General features: G+C 37.5%; 1 protein-coding gene across 17 annotated transcripts in view; it reads left to right on the top strand.

The window, feature by feature from the left end:
- Positions 1-24,394, top strand: part of PARD3 (par-3 family cell polarity regulator) — a 635,972-nt gene that overhangs the window by 104,741 nt on the left and 506,837 nt on the right. For all 17 annotated transcript variants that reach the window (XM_063101404.1, XM_063101401.1, XM_063101396.1 and 14 more), the window contains exon 2: positions 1,786-1,887. In XM_063101404.1, coding sequence (XP_062957474.1) covers positions 1,786-1,887 — 102 coding nt within the window. The remainder of the gene's footprint in view (positions 1-1,785; positions 1,888-24,394) is intronic.

Below are 24,394 nucleotides of genomic sequence, written 5' to 3'. Positions count from 1 at the left end.
AGTAGGAACTAGGAGTATAGTTTGTTTTGGGACTTTGTTCTTGGGTGGCTCAACAAATCTAGAAACGACAATTTCTGGAGCACTCAGTAGCAGGTTTCCTAAGGACTCCCCAGTTGACATTGTAATCAGGGAATTTATGCTCAGATAGGCTTCACAAATGAAGAGGATGCCAAGGGGTGTGTGTGTGTGTTTTACAAACTTACTCTGTGTTCTGGATGAACAATTCCTTTTATAGAGGTCCAGATAGATGAGGGTGCAGAGTAACTGTAAGGTATTTGCATAGTAGCTTTCATGGTAATGTTTGATGAAAGAAACTTAAAGTCTGAGCTGCTTGTGCTGGTTAAAAAGTGACAAGGATATTGGTAATTCTGCATTTTTTATAAGAAGTGTTCCATTTTAGTGGTTCTGAGGCATGCCTTTGCTAGAGATTCACTTGGAGAGCTTGTAAGAATTTGGTCTCCGTGGCCCCACCACTGGAGGGTCTTACTATAGATCTTGAGTAGGGTCTAGGAGTCTGTATTTTAACTATCATTAGTCTTTTCCCTCCTTCTTCTCAGCTTTTCTTTAGAAAAAACTGTATCAAACATCACTTTTTAGATTGGAAAAATGGTTTATTAACTTGAACTGAACTTTCTGATAGCAGTTCTGTGTTGCAGAGACTGCAGCAGCTAATAGCAAAACACAATTTATTTTCATTTGAGTATATAAGTGAGAATGATTGTGGAAATTCAGAAATAAACAGTTGTGTTCCCTCTTCAAATAGTTTGAAAACAGGTTTTTTTTTGTTTTGTTTTGTTTTGTTTTAAATACACTGAGGGCTGGCCTGTGGCTCACTTGGGAGAGTGCGGTGCTGATAACACCAAGGCCACAGGTTCGGATCCCTATATAGGGATGGCCGGTTAGCTCACATGGGAGAGCGTGGTGCTGACAACACCAAGCCAAGGGTTAAGATCCCTTTACCAGTCATCTTAAAAAAAAATACATATATGTGTACACACACACACACACACACACACACACACACACACACACACACACACACACACACACACACACACACACACACCATGTAGAAGTATATAAAATTTAAAATGTTTCTTTTCCTCTCTTCTCCCCAATCCTATTTCCCAGCAGGAACCACTGCAAATTCTGGTGTGTGTGATTTTTAGACATTTTAATATGCACATACACATGTGCATGTAATTTTGCCTTTATAAAAATAGGCTCAAACCACACACGTTGTTCTCAGCCTGCTTTATTCATTTATAGTCTAGTCAACATCTTTCTGTGTCAGTGTCTTTAGACCTGTTTGTAAGGAGCACTTTGAGGCTACCAGGGTGGCCTCAACCTACTTTTTGCAGAAAAGCAAAAATGAGTTTTTCAGACATACACTGTATGCTGCTTGCTTATTAGAATATTTCTGTAGATTGCATTGAGGAGATTAATGAGTATTTCATATATTGGATAATGGAAAACCCAATATACTTTAGAGAAATCAATATTTTTATGCAGTGAGTTTTGCTGGTTTCTGCAATTTCTGTCATACTAGCGTATCAGTATCTGAGCTAAAGGAGAGAGAATGCATGAGTGGACTTCATCATAGAAGAAAAGGAAAAGTGACTCAACACCAAACTTAGGGAGCTACCTGAATTTTTAAATCAATTGCAATATTGTTGATATGGTTGACTCCTTTTCATGTGCAGGAAGTTATCATGGTTTAAATTGTTGAATTTTCTTTTGGTGATGATAACTTGCTATATTCAGTATTTCTGTTCTTTTGTATAGGACCCAAACTACTGGATACAGGTGCATCGCTTGGAACATGGAGATGGAGGAATACTAGACCTTGATGACATCCTCTGTGATGTAGCAGATGACAAAGACAGAGTGAGTTCAAGTCCAGGGGAAGCTGTTTGAATGCATTTTTTGAGCATTGGGGAGGGCGTGGGTAGATAGGAGTACTTTCCTTTCTGTTTTAGTTAAGAACATTTGGGCCACCCACTCTAGTGTTTTTTGTTTTATAATTGGTCTCATGACTCTTCACTACCCTGAATGCAAGGGTATAATGATTTTCTTGATACTTGGGACTTAATACTAAGTTTTAGAATTTTTAAATTGCAACTTTTAAAATGGAAATATTGCAAAAAGGTTTCTGTGCTATTTTCCCCTTATTTTAACTTAGTATAACATCTTTTTTGACAATTCGTTATGATTACTGTGTTTCAGGGTAGGATACACAGGTCTCTGAGTTCTGGTCCTAGCTTGGCTCAGAAATGATCTGTCCCCAGAGCTGACTGGTGCTGTATGCACTGACCTTGCTACATGGTGAGCGGGTGTGTCCCAGGCATCCGCCCTTGTGGTGCACTTGGTGGCCTGAGAGGCATCCTTTTCTCTGTCATTGCCCTGGACGTGCTTCACACCAACACCAGCTGTAGTCCACGAACGTGGCCACCCACGGCGCTTCCCTGTTACCTTGCCTCCCTCCCCTCGACCTTGTGTCTGTACTCTCGGAAGGAACGAGGAGGAGGAGGAGTGATTCTCAACATTTAAAAAATTTGTGACAGCATGTTTGGCCCTGTGTATAGAAGTCAGCAAATTCTTTATTGCAAAGAGATGATGAGACTTGATCAGGCTGATAGAGCTGTTTGGCCATGCCCCCTTTGTGTTTGACTTGTACCGACATTGCAGAAGGGCTCACAGCCATACGTACAATTGTGTCATCACGGCTGTGCGGACCTACCTGCCTGATAGTCCGACCTCCTCATAAAACTTCACTGTAACAGCATGGGGTATTAAACAATAAGCCAGGTTCTGTCATGATGTTGGAAGATGGTCAAAGCTTCTGGCCGCTCACTCTGGTTCCTTCTGGGGTGCTCTTTACTTACTGGCCCTTGGCCTTGTCCTCCAGTCCATCTGCAGTGCCTCGGCTGGGAGCTGGGTGAACACAGCTGTTGTGCTTGTGCATTCCTATGTTCCTGACAGTGAGCATCGTGCCTGGCTCAGAGCTAGTGGGTATCTTATATGTTTCCTTGAATCCTCAAGGAAAACAAGAAATTTCAGATACCAAATATTGTGTAAATTCAGGGATATTTGATTCAGTAGCACCTGCTGTGGTGGAGTTTGCCCCATGTAGCTACTGTGGACCAGGAACACATTGTGTCCAAAAAAAGCAGAACTTTTCTGCCCATTTATGATTTGACGCTATTTTTCTTGGGACCATTTCTCCTTTTTTTGCTTTTCAGTGAGCCAGGCATAGGATAACTCTCAAATCCTTTTCTGTGATTTGGATGAAGAGTATGCGATTCAATTCCAAGGCTTAGTGCAACTACAGAGATTTATGGAGAATTTAAACGTACCCTTTCCCGACCATAATATTAGAAAGAGATGTTGTATTGATCTTTCAGTATTTTCCTCTTCACCCTTTTTTCTTATTTTTTCTTTCTTATTTTTCTCTCTTCTCTTCTCTTCCTTTTCCTTTTTTTTTTTTTTTTTTTTTTTTTTTTGAGGCTGGCCGGTACAGAGGTCCAAACCTGTGACCTTGATGTTATAAGGCTGCACTCTTTTCTGTTTTCTTTCTGTGTTGTTATTGCTTATGTGAAAATAGCACAATTCCTTGTGACGAAAAATTGGAAAATGCAGAAACAGAGAAGGAAATAGTTGCCTGTGATCCTGTTGTTGCCCCAAGCTCATCTCTGTTGTTGAGTGAGATGTGCACCTTTCTTTTTTTTCAAATAGAGAAACAGACATTGTCTTTTAAATAAAGAGGCTTGAACTGTAGTTGGTGTTCTATTTTATTTTTTTTTGAGTTGAGCATAAATATATTTCCATGTCCATTACCCATAGCTGTGCTGACATGACTGTGTACTGTTTTATGAATTTATGTGTCTACTATTGTACTTGTTTTGGACACAGATTACTATGGAGAAAGCTGGTTGTGAACTTCCTTATTGAGATTCTCTGCACTCCGAGTGGCTGGGAGGAGTACACCTGTTTTCCCACACGTGTTTCCTTTTTCCTGTTACAGACTTAGCTTTTCCCTCAAGGTGGTACCATTCTACATTACACTTTGACTTTGTACCTTTCAGTAGAGCGAGTAAGAATCAGCTTATAAGATGGCTTCTGTGATATGCCTCGCTCTGGCATGTGGCTTGGAATAACCTGTTGTGGAAGTTGGGCTGTTGGATGAGTAGGATTTATGGGGCTGTACAGTCTCAGTGCTGCTGAGAATGCTGAGCTAAATTGACTCACATATGTTCAGCGTGATCCAATTATGCCTTAAGGGCTGAGGACGTTCCAGTGACTGTACTTCATCCTTTCTGCCTGCACCCCCAGTCAACATGGACACCCTAAACAGAGTTTTCATTTTGAGTCTGCAGAATATCAAGATATAGATGCTTAGCAATATGATTAAAAAAAAATTTTTTTTGAAATGCACGAAGACATTTTATGGCCCACTGTATGGCCTTTTTGGTTGACGTTCCATATGTACTTGAGAATAATGTGCACTCTACAGTTGTTGGATTGCATATTATAAAAAATCAGTTAGGTTTAGGTGGTTGACGTTTAGATCCTTGGCATAATTTGTTATTCAGCAACTGTAAGTAATGTACTCTTTTTTCAACACAATTAGCTACATTAGATCACACCCAAAAATCAAGGGTAAGGCAGACTGTCTGATCTTCAGAAGTAGTTGCATATTAAAATCACAAGATTCTTAATAAACTATGTTTTAGATTTGTATTCTTGTGTGAATTTGGTGATAAATCTATATGTTGTAGAATCTTTTATTGTATTTCCTATACAAGTTAAAACAAATACCTTAACCTAACAAAAAAGTTTTTAACATTAATCAATGAAATACCTTTTTAGACAGTTTTATATCATAGTGGTTGAAATCAGTTTCCAAGTAGAAAAATGCTGGAGAGTACGATGTACTGAAACAGCTTTTAAATCAAAGTTTTATTTGTTCAGGAGTATTTTTTTTAAAAAATGTGTGTGTGTGTGTGTGTGTGTGTATATATATGTATGTATGTATATATATATGTATGTATATATATATGTATGTATATATATGTATATATATGTATGTATATATATATGTATATATATATGTATGTATATATATGTGTGTATATATATATATATAAGTATTTTTGAATGTGCTTCTGAAATTAACATTGTAACTGTAAAAAAAATAAAAAATCCAGACTCATTACATCCAGATTCACAGGTATCATTGTCAGATGTATTATTCAAACTGAGGGATTGTGTGATGTAGTCAGTTGTATGGCTCTTTTCCATGGCTCTGAAATTTGATTCTGATTTAATCATCCTGGAGTGTTTTCAGCTATTTCTGGCAGCTACTCTGAGTAAAGATTTTGACACCTGTTTTGCTTTTAGGTTAAAAGAAACTTACAGCTCTCCTAAATAATAAAATTCCTCTAAAAAAGGCCCGATTTGGCCGCATGTTTAAAATGCAGATACCCTGCCTAGGGAAGTAGGAACTCTGTGGTCTGGGCCTGGGCATCTGCATTTGATTATCCCCTCCAGGTGGTGTTTAGGCTCACTAAACTATGAAACGATGGCTTCAATGGTCCTGTCTCTGTAATGGAGACAATTCTCTCAAAGGTGCAAATTTTCTACTTGGTCATTATGAATTTGTAGTGTTATGAAAAATTATTTTTTTATGAAGGGGAAATTAGGATAGAGACAATATTTTGAATGATAGCAAAAGAAAATTGAAGGAAAGCACTTAATTAGCCATCATTTTGCTCATTATCCTTTAATTATTAGAGTTCAATGCACAGCACAGAGGAAGTTTTCTTTTAGTGTCCACACAATTTTAATATCTAGGACTTACCCAAATTTTTCAAAATAGTACTGGCGTGGTTTGTCTTGGATTCTTGGAGTAGTTTTGATTTTCTGAGATAAAAAATATTCTAGATCTAGTTTGGGCATTAAAATATGTACCCTGTTTTTTTTGTGCCTTTCCAAAGGGATGCATTATTCAAACTGAGGGATTATGTGATGTAATCAGTTGATGGCTAATAATTGTTTGTTTCTTACATTGTTGCTTTCTTGTAGGGGAACTGAGAATTAAAGTGTGCATGTTGTCAAGATGTCATATTCACTCAGTATCTAATTCTCAGTTTTCTCAATTGACATTTTGCAAAATTATGAGAAACTGAAATGAGTTTTATGTTATCTCAAGCACCATTTAGAGCACCTATAATGCGTTTGTCTAAGTGAGCTTTCCTAAATGCTAAGCTGTATTTTATCTGAATTTCTTTGTTGTCTGGTCTTTATTATTTATTCTTTCAGAACATTCCCCGAGTTCTCATCAGTGGGTCTAGGCCACTCTTGTTCTCTCTGTGTAGTACAGTAAATTTAGAGATTTCCAAATATATTACAGAATAAAAATACTTGGGAATCACTTCTCTTTGCATGCCAGTCAACCGAGGCTGATCGTAAAGGGCATAAACCAAGATTTCAGGTCTCACTGTCCAGGAACTCAGATTAGGGGTAAAGTGCTCTTTTGTGTGGGTGGTAAGCAAGAAGTCTTTCTCTTCCACATGTAATTGTCATCACTTTTATGTTTTCCGTGCCAAAGGTGATTTACTACGTGGTGTCAAGCATTTCCTTTCTCATGCTTATATGTAATTTTGGTTTGACCAAGAATGATGTCATGTATGTTCTGTTTTGGTGATGACCTTTTGAAATATCTTCCACTGTTTCTTGCCCTTTGTGAATGAAGGGTTCAATGGAATAGCCATTTATACATGTTTTGAAGAGTTTGTATGTTTATACTGTATCATGGTCCAGGGGTGGCAAAGAATTGTGATGGAAATTGTTGGTTGCTGCTCGCTGGTGTTTATCAGAGAACTCAGAATTCTCTGGGGGATAGTCTGGCCAGTTCCTCAGGTAGAAGAATGTTTGGAAAGATAAACTTTAAAAGCTTACTGGGATCATGGGCAAACAACAAGTTTCACATGTTGGAAAGGCTAGCAAAGAGACATTTTCATCATCCCACCCCACCCTGTTGATAGCTTCTAACTTATAAACTGATGTAGTTTCTGTGCCTCTCATGTTAATAAAATTACTACTTCGTCAGAAGTTTTATATCAGTATTTCTGAAATGTGTTGTAGTAAGTTTTGCTTTTGAAACATAAGTATGGCAGAACTTTCAGGTAAGGAACATGTTTTACATTGTTGTAAATATTTTAATCAAACATTAACTTTACATAATTCTTTATATATATTATGTAACTATCATTTATTTTCTGTGACAGGCTTTGTAACGGGAGATTGAAATGAAGCTCAAAACTCATTTCTTATTAGGATTTAAGTTTTTTCCTTACTTTATTTCTTTTCTGCATCTCTTTTATGAAACATTTGGGAATTTTCTAAATCAGATAGTTAAGAGCTTTTTGTTTTCAAGAGTTCATCATAATACATTTCTATATTATTAAATACAATTAAAAAAAGAAAAAAATAAGCAATCACAGAAAGTAAATATATACTTACAGAAAATGGTTCTGAAGAAAAAATAGTCATATGAGGATATAATATGCCCCACCAACTCAGAGTAAAGCAAGACTTGCCTGTAAAAAAAAAAAATCTTAAAGACAGGTTAGTGAAAATCCAGGGAGTGTTATAAGTTTTACATTTGAGAAATACACCCCTGGAGGCAGTGTTAACAGGGAACAGGTGGGGGGAGGTCAGAAAGTTTTGTGGTAGGAGGTGTGAGAGATGGGTGGAGGTTGGACCAGGTGGAGTGGGGACTGTGGGGAGGTGGTCAGATTTGGGGTGGAAAGATCAGGAGTTCAGTTTCGTTTTGTTTTTTGTGGCTGGCTGGTACAGGTACTTGAACCATTGACGTTGGTGTTATCAACGCTGCACTCTAACCAACTGAGCTAACCAGCCAGCCCAGGAGTTCAGTATTGACTTCAGTGAGTTTGGGTGCCTTGGAGATGTCAGCTAGGAAATTGGATATTTGGGACTGAAGCATAGATACATTTGTAAATCAGATAGAAATTTGTTAAAAATCATGTTAAAACAACATACAAAATATGGTCTAATTTTAGTAGAAATAATTATGTACATGGAAAATGTTTGAAGGGACAAACCAAAAGCATCAATGGTGCTTATCTCTGAAAATGGAGGGTGTGATTAACTGGAAATATTTTTAGTTTCCACTTTTTAATTTCTCCATAATTCTACTTCTTTCTAATTCCAATAGGAAGAAAGCATTAGAGAGTTCTAAATATAGCTTGGAATAGAAACATCTTTTTTTAACTTTAGTATGAATTGGCAGAAGGAAGGAATGATTTAAAGAGTTTGATAAGCTGGAATTGAAATAATTTGTATAAGTAGATTTCATTAACCAGATGACTTGATTAATTTCTTCTTAAATGGGTTTATTTTAATTAGACTCTAAAGAAGAAAACATTTAAATTAGCTGCCAACTAGAGCACTAAATGGCTAATTAATTAATTCAAAGGGATTATTTCCCAACATTTAAATATTTTATGGGACTGCTTTGCCCACCGTTCCTCCATTTGTGGGTGTGTAGGGCCAGGTGCAGCGCAGGTGGTAAGTGGGGAGGGTGTTAGTGGAAGGGGGCCGAGTCTTGGGCGTGAGCAGGATGAGTAATAAAGGCTTCTCATAAGCAGTAGGAGCTTTGCAGCTGGGGGCAGTCTGCACAGTACCGGCTGTTCCTCAGTCTTCCTAGGAAAGCCTTCAAGAATTTGCTTGTCTGGTGTCACCCTGTGAGTCAGGAGAAGTGGGGGACGTTTCGTACTCTTTCAGGTATAGAAGGGCTTGGTAACTTGGTTTGCTGTGCTTTGCTTTTACATTGATTCATAAGTGATGGGCATCTTGTATGGTGGGATCTGGAACCACTGTGTCCGCATTTGAATCCTGGCTCAGTGACTCTTACTTTACGAGCCTGGGCGAGTTACTTAACCTCTCTAACCTCAGTTTTCCTATCTCTAAATGGGGTATAATGATTGTTCCGAGTTTTTAAGGTCGTTTACAATTTAACATTAAACCTGAGTATTTGTGTCAAGGTTTTAATATTGTGCTTGGCAAAAATAAGGTCCCAGTAAATGTTAATTGCTGTCATTGTTGTCACTGTCACTGCCACCACCACTGTAGAATTAGACTATTCATCCTTTTAATACCAGCTTCTAAGGATTTAATAACAAGCAGACAAATAAACCAGGCTACGATGGGTATTTGTTTTATGAAATGAGTTGTTATAATCGGTCCCATTTGCTTATTTTTTACATTTCTATCAGTCTGAAGAGGGCTTGGTATATAATCGGCACTCAGTAATAGTTGTCAGAAGAAATACATTATTTGTTTTCTGCATTCTTAGAATTTGAGGATTCCTATTATAATATCAATATATATATTCTTTTGAAACAGAAAAGCAGCATACGTACCAGTTATGTGTTCTTAGTATTTGGGAACCAAACAAGAACTGTATTATTCCCCCCCCTTCTCTCTCCCACACCCCCAAATAAACAAAAAAACAAAAGGAAGAGGATAGGTGGCTATTGGTTTCTTATTTTTTATTACTATTTTCTGGATAATTTTGGAGAAGTATTTTTAAATGATAAACAAGATTACATCATTCATTCATAAAAGGATATAAATCATATAGAAAGTCTTAGATTTTTCTCCTGGATGTACAGGAAAAGAAGAGAAAAGTAGGCAGATCCTGTACCCTTGATCCTCCTATAATTGTGGATAAGTCACCTAATATAACTAAGAAATTTTCTTCGACCTAGGATATCGTCATACTTTGTATCAATTCTGCAAGAGACATGGTTGTGTCCCCATTTTTAAAAAGAGAGAAACTAAATATACTTCCCAGACTTACAGAGCTCCTTCCACTTCTTTGGGCTTCTCTCTGGCCCCAAATAACAAACATTTTAATTATTGATTGGTACTGGAGAAAGAAGCTAGTTTGGCTAGTAAAAATGTGAATTTTAACTATATTTCATTTTATCAGATTTCTGTGTCTTATGTAATTGCTTGTTAAAATGTCAAGAGCTTAGTGTCATATAACAACCGTAGTACAGTTCATGTTGATTGATGCCTAAACTAAACTTATAGAATTTGAGCAAAGAAAGGTTAAGCAGATTTTGCAGGTCCACTCCTTCCTTCCTTCATTCCATCCTTCTGGCATTCATTTAACAAATACTTGCTCAGTCCCTAATATTTGAGAAACAGCCAGAGCTGCTGAGTATGTATCATTGAGCAGCAGGGGGAGATTCCTGATTCTCAGAGCTCCTTGTAGTGAGAATTATAGGCTATGAAGAAAGTCAGCATGGAGTGTGAGAGTGTGGGAGCAGGTGGCACTTACAGGTGGCTGGAAAGGACATCTCTTAGAAGGAGACAGGTGGGCTGGACCTTGGATAAGAAGGAGCCAGACCTGGGAGCAGCTTGGGCCAGAGCTCTCTAGGCAGAGGGAGCAGCATGTATAAAAACCAGAAGTGGAAAAAAGGTTGGGGTGTTCCTGGATCAAAAGGGCATTATGGCAGTGATGCAGTGAGCAAGCAGGAAAGGAGGTGGGGGTTAGAGAGAAAAGTGAGGTTTGGGTCAGGGAGGGTATTCAAGACTATTCTAAGGAATTTTGAGATTGGATACTTCATGTAATAAAAAGCCACTGAACTGGCAGACTGTTTTTAGAAGAGTATGTGTTTTTAGAAGAGTATGTCAAGAAGAATGTGTTGTAGATGGGCAAGTGATGGGGGAAGACCAGGCAGCTTCTCACTGCCTCCTCATATAAGGGTACAGGGTCAGGTCAGGTCTTCTATTAGGACATTTAGCTGAATTTGAAATGTCTGTGAGACATCCAGCATAGATGTCCTGTAGGTTATTGGATATATAAGTCTGAAGTTCAAGGGAGCGATCAGATTTGGAGGTAGGAATTTCGAAGTCACAACCATATGGAATAGATGGTATTTAAAGGCACGCAACAAATAGCATTTACATGTGGCAAAAATTTGCAATTATTCCAACCTAATAATCTTTATTGGTTCCTCTGATGGTGCACACCCTTGACTTAATACTAGCCCTTGAATGTGATGGAAAACTCTAATAAATTTTAACTAGGAAATATAGTATAAAATGTGGGAATGGAACTTCTTAAGTTCTGCAACAAAATACTTGAATGAGAGCAACAAAAAATTCAGATTTTGAAAGAAACAACTGAATCTGTAATACAGAGACAACGAAGGGAGTTTACTCCTGACATGAGACAATGGTAGTACTATTTCAAAAATATGTACTGAAAAGCCACTACAAATCTGTGACTTATAACCATTTGATGCTAAAAGGCAAGTCCTTGACTACCACTCAGGAGAGAGCTTATTTAATATAATAAAGGCATATAGTAAAAAACTGGAAATACTACTGGAAGGAGGAAATTGTAGAATCTGTACCCTGGATTTCAGAATTCCGAAGTTCCTTGCATCTGAATGTGCAGTATCTTGCTTGACTTATTTCCTTATAGAAGGTCAGTGAGACACTTCCAGGGGACAGATGATGACCATTCATTCTCAGGCATTTTGTTGTTAGCAAAATGACATAAACCTGCAGTTGCATTTCTGTAGCAGCATTGTTTTATTCAGCATTTGTTCCATTTCAGGCAGGACTTGAGACATTGAAGTGAGCAGAGAATGCTTACCTTTAAGGGATCTATTGTACAGTAAGAAGATGAAAATGCTAACAACATATTTTCAGCTACTACACTTAGGTTCCATGTTCTATAGCATGGTTATATTTTGTCTTTTTTTTTCTTAGTATAACTTAATTCCAAGTACTTTTCAAGCAAGAAATGTCCCATATGTGGTGGGAATATTCAGGCTGGATAAATTAGGAGATATGTTCAGGTCAGCCTCCAGATGGGAGGTGCTTCCTAATCGCAAGGGGCCACTTTTGACTTCCCCTGTCTCCCAGAAAGGCAGTGTTTGGATATTCTCCCTTCAGTTAACACAACCAATAACTGCCTCTCAAATTATCTTTATGAAGGACCAAATTTGGTTTCTTTATTCAATTTGAGACAGAGCAATACTTTTGTAAAATACGGCGCACATAAATTACTAGGAAAAATTGGCTTGTGTTTTGCAGTTCTTAATTTCATCTATTATTAGAATTAACAGACATAAAATTACTCTGTCAAGTTGCTAAGTTTCCAAAAACTTACTCTATTTCTTTACTCATTGCTGACTGGGACCATGCTTTGAGCAGCACTGCAGTATAGGACTCTTTGTTAAATACTGTTGCCCTTATATGTCCTGTATTTCTATTACTTATCAGCTGTATGTTCTGGTACAGGCTAATGTCTGGTTTTGTAGTTTCTTCAGTTATGTAGTTTCTTTAATGATTGGAATGTGTATTTTTAAAAATAATTATATGCCTCTTGTTAAAAAATAAACTCTTAAGATTATTAACTAAATTTTAAAAAATGTTACCTTGAACATACTACCTTTCAATCCTTGGCTAGGCTAGTGTGTGTCTTAAAGCATTGAGTTTTGTGAGGCTCTAGTATTAATAGTATTGAGTATTAACTGTATGTGAATATTCATAGTATTTAATACTCACTAGGTACCTAGTTCTCCATTTTCTCATGTCTTATGTTCACAATCTGTCCTCACACTCTGCCTCAGTTCAGTTAGAGCTGAGATAAGTGAAGGAAAGATGTTCTTATCACCTTTTGAAAGGGTATAGAAATATCTTTCCTTCTCTTTCTGGGACAGACGAAGAGTGTTCCAGACTCCTAATTTATAATGCTTGGGGATATCTTGTTCTATATTTTTCTGAGCAAAATGTGTCTTTGAGCATTTGACCACTCCATTTCTCATTCACTGGAAGAAGAGAATGTTCTAAGACCTTCATAGTTATGCTAAGAGGGCTCCTGTTTTGAAGCAGGAGTTGTGGTTTGATCCTATCCTGTAGCTGTATATTTTGGCAAGGAATGAGTTAAAGAGACTTCTTTGAACCTGATGTATTTACTCACACCCTGCTGACTCTAAGGTGTGTTGCTACACCCTGTTTTACTCTTGACAAACTACTCCTGGCCTGTTTAACTGGTGAAGGTTGTTTTAATTTGGTACAGTGGAGCCTGTACCTGGTTTCCCTGGTGAGCCTGGAATCAACGCTGCCCTATGCAAAATCTGTGCCGTCCATTGAGGATTACTTGTGTGGAATGGGTTCTGTCCTCTATTTCCCACCTATTTTCAGTTTGTTACCCTTTCCTGAGGACTGAGCAAAGCATAGGTTGTTTGTTTAGGTTTTGGGTCTGTTTATTTAGGAATCAATTTTAATCTGTAGTTAGTTTTGAAATCTGGGTCATTGTGGATTATTGCTTTTCTAATGGATTGAGATGGCAGACAGAGTGAAGAGGAAACCTGCAAAGAGGTATTACTCTTTCTCTGGTACCTCTCGGAAGGATTCAGTGAAGGCACTGAGGTTTTCAAGGTCATTGAAGCTCAGAAGACCCACTTCAGAAATCAGCAAAAGGAAGGTTGGTACAGAAATTTCTGACCCCTTTAAATTTCCTTTGGAATAGAAAGTAACACTTTTTTCTTCATATTCTTTTGAAAAAATTTCTGGATTAATTTGAACATTCTTCTATGGCTTCAAAATCTTTCTGGTGTTTTCTGTGCCATCAATTTATTTGTGGATGTTTATTGTTTATTTGCGAGTGTGTTTATTCATTTATTACAAGGGTTTAAATTACTCACTGTATGTCACAACACTGGCAATGGTAATGTTATCAGAAGATTCTGATTACTAAGATGGAATCCTCTACTAAAACCTGATTTTAATGAAGACTCTCTTGTTACTTAAACATCTCAGTAAAAGTGTTAGTTGACTTTTGCACATAAACATAATATTAGAATAAAAGCAAATTAGCATTTATATAATTTTATAGAAATATTGTTCCATAGGTTTGTTTGGAATTAAACTTCTTTTTCCTAAAGAATATTTTGAGGCTACTGAATGGAAATATAAATGACAGGAAGTGATTTTGATTGTGTGTTTTCTTGATGTTTTGTTTTATAGTTTTTACATACTGTACGTATGAGGGTATTTCAAAAAGTTTTTGGAAAAATAGAATTGAAAGATAATACAAGTATTTCCATGAACTTTTTGAAGTACCCTCATAAAAATTTAGGGTGTTCAAACAGTTCTTTTAGCAGTATTGTCTGTTAAAAATTAAAGATTCCTTTTTTTAGTGTCTTATTGTTAATATTTTTTGAGCTATTTTATAATTACCACAGAACAGTAAATAGGTAAAAACGTAAAAATAACCTCACATAAAATGTGATTTTTCTTTTCCTTTAAAATTTATTTTTGGATGATGCCATGGGTTATGTGTGCCGCCTGCCTCCTGCAGTGGCTTTTGGTAGAATGGTTATTTTTGAGCTGTGAAACTTGAGAATTAGTCATGATATCCATTTTGCTGTCAGGGACGGAATTGTGTTTTCAATATCACAGATAAATTGACTACTTCCATCTTATAGTTCAAATTCAGCTCAAATAAGTGATATTGACTTCGGCTAGTTTATGAATATGGCTTTTGGGAATATCTCTTAATGGTTAAAGTTAATATGTATCATCAATTCTACAATTATTTTAGTCCTCACATGTGTGCTAAATCTTGAGTAGTTTTAGTTTCATTTTCTTTCCCTTATTTTCCTTATTATCATGGAGAACATTGACATATTGGAAATAAATCAAATCTGAGGCATTCTAAATCTCTAATTATTTAATAAGTAATATTTCCTCCAGCAGAAATCACAACTTGTAATAGATGTTTGTTGGTTAGGAATTTTCAGCAATTCTGAATTATTTCAACATGATAGTGTTTTGTTCAGATTAATGTAATTTGAGTAAAAACACAGAGTGAAACCTGTTTTTGAAGCTTGTATGTAGAGTATGCAGAAAGTAAGGCCAGAGATGAATGAGGAAATTAAGATACTGCCTCAAAGTTTTGTTGATGATTCAGTTGGTAAAATATTTTCTCTTCTCTTTTGAAGAAGCAGCAAGTTTGAAACTATCTTTGAACCTGAGGGTGGGGGCCTATGAGTTGGTATTTGATACTTGAGTTTACATATGAGTGCCTTATATTGTCATTAAAAATTCCATGGCATTGTTTATAGAAGTAGGGTGTTGACCCACAGTTCTCTGCCAGAAACCAATTTGTTTAATGAAATTCTGCTGGGCATTTCTGACTTCCCTGCCCCAAACTTCTTCTAATTGCTCATAGTTGCAGTGGTGGTAATAATAATGATGGTGTTCAGCTCTTGTAAGCATGCTTTTAAATTATTAACTTCCAAGCTGTTGGGTAAAATGGCATTACTTTTTCATCTTGAAGAGAAGATGTGGCCTTTTGGAGGATGCTTGAAGACATTGATGTTTTAGGTGAAGAGCTCTCAAACCTCCTGCACAAAGTTCCTGGGTCATTTTGTTTATGGCAATATATAAACATCCCCTCTTTAGAGCATTGTTTCCCTACCAGAAGCCAGCATGTCACATTTAAGTAGTCATAGACTTCAGTTTTGTGTGTCACTTTGAGGAAAGGTTTCATATATAAAACATGAATTTCAAAAGCATTGTTTTGTATACTTTTTGGGGGGAAGTGGATGTAGTTCGAAGTATAATAATGCCTATGAGATTTGTCAAGAGAGTTGAGATCATGTATGAAATGGAAAAAAAAATAAAAAGACTAGGAGAAGCTGAAATATATATTGGGCATTTTGCTGGGCTTGCTAGGTTAGGGGTTCAATTTATTGATTATATAGAAAATCACAATCTAGATGTGGAAGTCAGCAGACTAGCACATTCTGACAAGGTTGCTATACAATGGAAAAACAGTGATACTAACTCAGAAAGTTATATGATTTTTAAAAATTCCACAACAAAAAGGGAAATGTTAAAAGCTGTGAGTTAGAGATGTAGTTTATAGTTTACCTGTTAAAAAGATGCTTATTTAAGGCAGTGTATATAGAACACACACAACTCAAATAATGCTGCCTTGATCTTGTAGGTCTTTTCCATGTTTGACTAAAATTGGCATGCAGTAGAATTATAGTTAATTTTAGTTTAGTTCTGCATACACAAAATTGTATTTTTATACCAGTCATTCTCTCCACAATAGACAATACCACTTCTTGTTAATGAGAAAAGGTAGATATTTCCAGGATAATTTGAAATAAAACATTGTCATAAAACACTACAACATACATATGTTCTGGTTCAGTGCTGTTGGAAAACTACTGATTAAGAATATCTAGTAAGTTAGGAATATGTAACTCTTCTGCTGTTTCATAAAGTGGTTGTAACCCAGGCATTTTGTTGTTGTTATAGAGAGGATGATTTGGATTCCTAAACAGAAAGCAGGATGCATATGTCCGCTTGCGAGAATGTTTTCCATTAGAGTAGTTTCCTAATCATGGCAGAAAAGCTGGTGTTTGCTGCTAATGTCTCCCAGACCTAAAGGAGAGATGTGTTCTTGATAAGTTTTATAATTTTGCTTTACTGTGTAAATATGAAGATATTATAGAACTTAATTTCTTATTATTCTTGTGAAAGTTGTGTGTTCTGGCTTCTTTAGCAACTCCAATTAATGAGAAGTCCTTAAGCTTAAATGCAATTCATATTTTCAATGATAGCTTATACTTTTCTTTAAGTATTAAGTTTAGCTTTATTCTATGTAATTAGGTGAAAATGTGCATATCACAGTACCCAGAATATTAGCTTAAAACCCAAACCAAAAACAAACCTTAACTATTTGCTACCCTCAGATTAATCTACAGCAGTACACTTTCTTCCAAAAACATGCTGTCCCCAGATTGAGAGATTTCTGATTTGGATTGGAAGCAAGCTCTCCTTGATTATTTTTGGGGAACACTGTGCAGAGTGTTGGGCACTAATTATACTCAGTTCTCCATTGACATTTCTTTATAAAGATGAAGGTCTGGCTTAAAGTAGGCTGAGATAATTTTGGCCTTAAGAATATGATATTCCACTGCATTGAGGACCTAGACAATGAGGAAAATGAAGTACAGGTAGGTGAGAGAGAGGATGGAATTTATCATCCTAGAGTTAAAAAAAAAAAAAAAAAAGATTATTGAATACAGTTTAGTCAAAATAGTCAAGCATGGCCAAGGTCTTCAGGCTTTGCTCTGTTCCACATCCCTTACTCCAGATAGAAATTTTGTTGCATCATAATATTAATTAAAGCAGGCATTGGGTACCTAAGTGCAGAAGAACCCACATAAAACTGTTGCTCATTTTGAATAAAATATCCTAAGTCGTGTGGTTAGAGGGTCGTTACATATTTTTTGAAGTGCAACAGTTCTACAGGGAGTGTGTTTATGATGCAGTTGGTCAATTAGGGAATGTAGTGCTTGTACAAGCAGTTGGTTATACATGATCTCAATGAGGAGTTGTTGCTGTAGGATTAAAGAAATGATGGAACATGCTGCAGGGGGACATGTAGTTGCTTGGTTAGTGGGAGTGGGTGCTCAGCTGGTGGCAAATTTTTTGTTTACCTTTTTGGGTTGTAAACTAACTGCACTATAATTTGTGTTAACTTGTGATTTAAAAGTCCTCCATTTTGTACTATGTCATGAGGGTGGATGAGAAAGATGAAAAAAATCCATAAATAATCATGCTGGTAGTGAAAGTGAGAGAGGTTATTCTCTTGAATAAAAGCCATGTGTAACTAAACCCAGGGTTCTTTCCATGATATGTAGATCTTAGAATTGTATCTTTATAACTATAACACATACACACATACATATGCACACACACCCATACTCTGTCCCCCAGATACCTGGAAACTACTCAGGACTTGCTGAATCGCAGTCTCCACTGGTGGTGGAAAGGGGTGGGGGCCACTCAGGTACCCCCACTCTTTCACTCAAACGTCTCCAAGTGAGTCTGGCCTAAAGCACTGAACATTGCCAGGTGAAGAAACTGAGCTCTGGAGAGGTCTGGTGACTTGCTGAAACTAATGGAACTATTTAGTGGCACATTTGAGAGAGAGCCCAGTGGCAATTGCATGTATTTTACCCGTGCTCACCCCAGTAAGGAAGGAGAATCATAATGGCTCAGAGATCTGAGAACAGCAGGTGCCTGACAGCCACTGGCGGTTGGTTGCACAGTGCTCGCCCACGCTGGCTGGCCTTTATGCTTTGGCTTTGGTGAAGGCCACTGTGTTCTGAGGCAGGCGAAGAAGCTTCTTCATCTGCTCAGGTGTGACTGTGCCTGGAATACAGGAAGCTAGACACTGACTGCTGATTCTCTGCCTAAAATGGTCTTTATCAGCAATAACAGCCTGGGTAAGCTACTTTCCTTTGGGTCAAAATTAAAGAGTCAATATTGAAGTCTTTAACTCAGTTACTAATTAAGAATCTCTTAGCCCCTCTAACATAAAACATGACTTTATTAATAGTAGTTGTTCTCTAGTTATCTAATGTTGTGTAAATCTTTGAGATGGACGATAAGTAGCTTTGTCTATAGTACAAGGGTACTTCAAGAAGTTCACGGAAAAATGGAACTAAAAGATAATACAGATCTTTCCATGAACTTTTGGAAGACTTCTCGTACTTTAAAAAAATTCTTCATAGTAGAATTTTACTTTTATCATGGGATTGAAAGTTACACTTTTAATAAATGACTTTGGAATTTGTTTCTATACCTATATTTGAAGACGGTCTGAGGCATCAGATACCTTAGATGAAAATTTTTTAAAAAAATCACACTTTGCTGCTGGTAACTTGGAACCCTCAAATCATCAAAACATGGGAAAACAGGCATTTTTGTAAAGGATCCTCTTCCTTTTCATTAATTCCAAGCTAATTATCACCTCCTCACTTACAATGCATCATTTTGTTAGTAGTTCCAGGTATTTTTTTTTTCCTTTTCTGTGTCCTTTATTTTCTTCTGTTGTATTCACTGCTGTGTCCCCATCACCTAGAACAATGTAGACACACAGGAAGCATGCAGATATTTGTTGAATGAATGAGTGAAATAAATGGAAACAAAGTAGTACTCAATCCACCTTTGCCTTGAGAAGATCCTATGGTGCAAATAAGTTTTTGCTTCTTTTGCTTATCCACGAAAATTAAATACTTACCATTATCTTTAAGTATAACTTTACAAAGAAGGCTTTGGAGTGCTCTCTTCTACCTGTATTTGAAGATATTTATATTGTAGGAGTTACAATAATGAAATTCTGTAAAGTCAGTTTTGCAGGAAAAGAATTGTCTATTTTTCATCTCCCTTTCTGTCAGTTCTTTCGGAATTTTGAACTCTGTTGAAGCTACTTAAATACTGACTTTCCAGTTCAAGCCTTCTGTGGAATGTAGTGACAACGATGCAGTTACGCTGACCAGGTTATATCTGGGAGTGAGCACTACAAAATCCCATTGCAGACAATACTGTCACAGAAAGGGAAGGGTTCTGCATAGAAAGGTATTTCTATGCTGTTAGAAAAGGAACTTTTTTGGGCCGACCCCGTGGCGCACTCGGAAGAGTGCGGCGCTGGGAGCGCAGCGACGCTCCCTCCCCGGGTTCGGATCCTATATAGGAATGGCCTGTGTGCTCACTGTCTGAGTACCGGTCACGAAAAAGACAAAAAAAAAAAAGGAAGGCCAAAACTTTTGAGAAGGCCAAAACTTCACCTGAGATGAGTTTGTCTCATTACTGTCCTGGAGCCTTCATTGTTTTCATCTGTAGTTGTTATAGGTGAGGAATTAAATACTTGTTTATAGTTGAGCTGATTAATTGCTTTTGATCTGTGAACAAGCAGCAGTTAGTCTTTTGCTCATCTTTCTACCTTAACCATTTCAGGCCCCCTGGGGAAAATCCATATCCATCATTAATACATCCAGGAAACTCAAGGATGGAGAAGGAATGTACCATTAGTGTGTCCTGCACTTCCTTCTTTGCTTTTTTAGAAAATCCCTGCTCCTCCTTCCCTTCTATATGACTTTAGAACATTAAACCATCAGGTATTTTCTCCTTCAGGCCCCACCAATGAGAATAGAGCTTATTATGGTGTGTTAATTTTAACAAAATCATCACAATATTATTAGTATTTCCCGTGGGATTTAAAAATAAACACAGCTACAGTAGCTGCTGTTTACGTTCTGCCTCATTCACCATGCTTACCTGGGCTGGGCAAGTGGCTGTCAGTCTTTGGCTCATCCAATTGGACTGGACTAGAAAGATGAATTTGTCCCAAGCCACCCATATGTGAGTACTTGGATGCTTAAAATCATCTATTGCAAATATTTTTCAAATATGATAGGTACAAAATCATCTTAAATCATTATGCATTTTTCAGTGCCAAAGGCTGTCAAATAAAATATCTTTTCTGTGTGTGTAGTATTCTCATGCCGCAGTGATGAGTAAGGTGATAACATTATAGCCTCAAATTATGAACTAGTACTGGTCTAGCCGTAGTGAATGTCATTGCAGAGCAAGGCGTCCTTGGTCTTCTCACCACCAGCTTCTGGGTTGCTTTAGATGTTGATAAATGCATTTCATGAAACACTTCAGAATGACACTTTAAAAATGGAATTTTTATTTCTGACCCACCAGCATCACTTCAACAGAAAGATTGCTTCTACCAGCTACCTAGATTTTACCCTGATTATTTGTTCATTTTAATGTTTGGATTTCGTTCTTGGATTTCCAAATTAATTTCTCAACTCGTGTGTCAACAATCATGGGCTAGCTATTTGTAATTAAATTTAGAATATTTTTGGAGGTCTGGAATAGATTTTTTGTGGGATGGGGAGATGAGGTGGTAAGTTTGGTAAGCAAATTAAGCTCTGACTTCAAATTAGGCTCAAACAGGGTCTGGTTCAGTCTTCAATTTTTGGAATTATCAATCCCATACTATGTGTGCATGCCCTTGCTCTCTTCCTGTCTGCAAGAATGAGTGTCAAGTGAACAAGCCAGAAGCAGACTTACAGCAAAGGAGGAACCCTTTAGGGGACAGTAGGAGGTTGACAAGGACAAACCTAAGTATCAAGTAGTGCACTCAGATTTTTGTTGAGTGATTCCTATAGTGCCATCTAGAGTCCAATGGTCATAATGAATTAACTTTTGAGCTTTGACAAAAAGAGCAAAGAGAAATTGAAATTCTTAGATATTTTTGTGTTTTATCTTGAAGAGAACCAGAAGTAACTGGAATAGCAGCAGTTTCTTGCTACATGATTAGCCACATAATCAGTCAGTATGTATTGTATGAAAATTCATGTTAGAGTTTTAAAAATCATTAGTGCCTCAGTAATGTACCTTCTGTACTTAAACTGGAATTTTTTTTTTTTTTTTTTTGAGATTTGGCTTTTATTTAGTGATAGGGAAATCAGGTGGCTCTTGAGAATTTTTTTTTTCCCTTAGTATGGTTATCCCCTAGCTTATTTGAATTGCTGTACCTATTTTGATAAACATTGTCTTAGTCCATTTTGTGTTGCTCTAACAGCACACCTGAGACTGGGTAACTTAAAAAGAACAGAGGTTTATTTGGCTTACGATTCTGGGACAGCTCCATCTGGCACGGGCCTCAGGCTGCTTATACTCATGGTTGAAAGTGGCAGCAGCTGGCGGGTACAAGCAGATCACATGGCGAGAGGAAGCAGGAGAGAGAGAGAGGAGTTGCCAGGGTCTTTACCAGCTCTTGCGGGAATTCATAGAGCTGGAACTCACTCATTACTCCCCCTACTTAGGGAGAGTACTAATCCATTCATGAAGGATCCACCCCTGTGACTGAAACTGTCACACTGGGGATCAGATTTCCACATTAGTTCTGGGAGGACAATACATCCACACTCCATCAAACACATTCTGGAAATCTTAATTTTTAATAATATTCACCGATTATATTAGACTCAGGAAATTTTCCAGGCAAGTTTCTTTTTACTTAAACTTTTTTTCCCCCCTTGTAATTGTGGTTTTACTTATGTTGCTCCTACTCAGTAGGGTGTCTTTCCCGAAAGGAGCTGACTTTCTCTTTTGGGCATTCTCTCTCTGTGTCTGTCTGTTTCTCTCTCTACATACGCGCTCTCTCCCTCCCTCCCTCTCTCTCTCTCTCTCTCTCATAATTCACGAGGCAGTTCTGTACTGTCTACAGTTCTGTAGAAGCCATTTCAGAAGAGTCGATCAGAGAATGCTTAAAAACTCAGAAGAGTTTAGGAGAGTATTCAGTAGTTTGCACACTGAGACTTGCTTGGGATGTACCTCTTTATTCCTTGCCTGAAAATGATGGACTACAGCAACCACTAAGTTAGCTAAAGAAAAGGTTTTGATTGCCTTTGCTACTGATATAGAAACTGACGTAACCGAATATATTAAAAAGAAGGACTCTTTTTGGAAAAAGAAAAGGTGGAAAGTGAAAAGTTTTTTGGAAGAATGATGCAACTTTTTTAATACGTTTGACGTGGCTGAGAGGTAATACGTTTGACGTGCCTGGACCCTCTCAGCCACAGTGGGTCCTAACCTGTGAGCCAGCCCCGTGTGTTCAGGTGCCTCTGTGTCTAAGGTCAGATGCTTGAAAGTAGAGCAAGGGAATACTGTGAGAATGAGGAAAGCTGATTAAAGGTCAGTAGTTCATTTTAGCCACTCTGAGATGTTAGCTGATTAGGTGTCTGAGCCCCCCTTTTAAAGAAGGTGAGCACAAAGTTTGTCATCCCCCTGACAAAGCATTTCCAGTAGGGTGTCAAGAGTAGCTCTCTGTCCCTTAGGGGCCTTTACATTAGGCCTGTTGGTCACAGGAGCTGAATCTGATCCTGCAGACTTGCAGAGTGCTGACCTGCAGGATCTGGCTGTGGCATCTTCTTTAAGGCAGAGCTTTCTAGATATATAGTATGCCTCTTTCTAGTATGCACTGCTCCATGATAAGAAACCTTATCATGACAAAAGGATCTGCCTTCACTCTGAAGGGCTTATCTGAAGGTCAAAGCCTCTTTTTATGTCATCTCATTTCACTGCCTGGGAAGTCCCTTCCTTGACAGTTGTTTGCCCAAGCTGTGATAACAACCCTGATCTCTGTGATTTATTATAGATCACTGACTCTGGACGAAGGCCAGCAGACCATCATCTACGCTCAGTTGTGGCTGCAGATGAATAAATAGGTCACATCCACAGTTTCTTCTTTCACTTTTTCTCTATGCGAAGAAGACTAGGCTATTGTAATAGCTGTTACCTGCTGTTCCTAACCATAGAAAACAGATCTGCCCATTTCTCTACGATCATTTTGCTTTGTATTGACTGACTCCTTCAGGCCACTGAAGTGGTGGTTAGCCAGATCATTTTCCTGCCATCAAATGCTAGCAGTTTGGGGGGGGAAAAAACAAAAAACAGGACCTCAATCAGGCACATTCGGTAAAAAGTTTGGCATTTGTACTTCATGAATGTCCCAAGTTACTCTATTTGTACCTTTGTTTTAGGATATTTGAAGGTGGTTATTATTTCTTTTTTTCTTTGTCCTTTTCTGATGGTTTTCAATGACCCCTTTTCCTGTATTTTCAAGGTATAGAGGGGTTCCTTTTTCTAATCTATTTTATTTTATTTATTTTTTTAGCAGCTGGTCTGTATGAATATCTGAACCCTTGACCTTGGTGTTACAACACTGCTCTAACCAACTGACCTGACAGACCAACCCTATTATTTCATAATAAACTGGTCCTTTATTAGTTATAGATGAGTTAGCTTTGTCAGCATGTTGGGTAAATGAAATGCATTGTTTTTGTCCCTTGATTTTCAGATCAAGTAACTGTAGCTTCAGTTAAAAAGTAGGTTTTTTAAATTTGAGATTCCCAGTATCTCCTGAAGGGCTATGTTATGTAAAAAGCTGAAAATCTCTGTTACACAAAATCCTTATACTATCTCTACCAGTCCAATTAATCATAATCCCAGCTCTCCTGCCAATGTAAAAAAAGAATTTAATGTGTGGAAGAATGTCTGTTGTCAGTTTCTAAATGTCTAATTCAGTTTCTAAAAGTTAGGTTTATTTAAATTACTAATTCGTTAGATCAGTAGATTCAGTTCTTCACTGCCAGCATGGAATATGAGGGGTGAATTGGGACGTAACCAAAATACTTTTTAAAAAAGTTGTAATAGAACACAGTATTTCTGTGTCATGTTGTCTAACAATTTTCCAGTCTGGAAACAGCTGAGCACAGCTCTGTTGAGTGACTTGCCTCCCTGCATTATTGCTGTGCAGGAATTGCTATCATATTTGGTACTGACTGAGTTGCGTGTTGGGAATTTCAGCCAAGGTATGCCTAATGGTTGCTAAGCCAACACTTTATACCCATGAGGATTGCGTGTCCACATGCTCATTGGTGTGCATTTGGAT

Source organism: Cynocephalus volans, chromosome 6, assembly GCF_027409185.1.
Source record: "Cynocephalus volans isolate mCynVol1 chromosome 6, mCynVol1.pri, whole genome shotgun sequence".
Taxonomy (NCBI): domain Eukaryota; kingdom Metazoa; phylum Chordata; class Mammalia; order Dermoptera; family Cynocephalidae; genus Cynocephalus; species Cynocephalus volans.
Note: the sequence above shows the minus strand (reverse complement) of the source record. Positions and strands in the feature narration are given on the sequence as shown.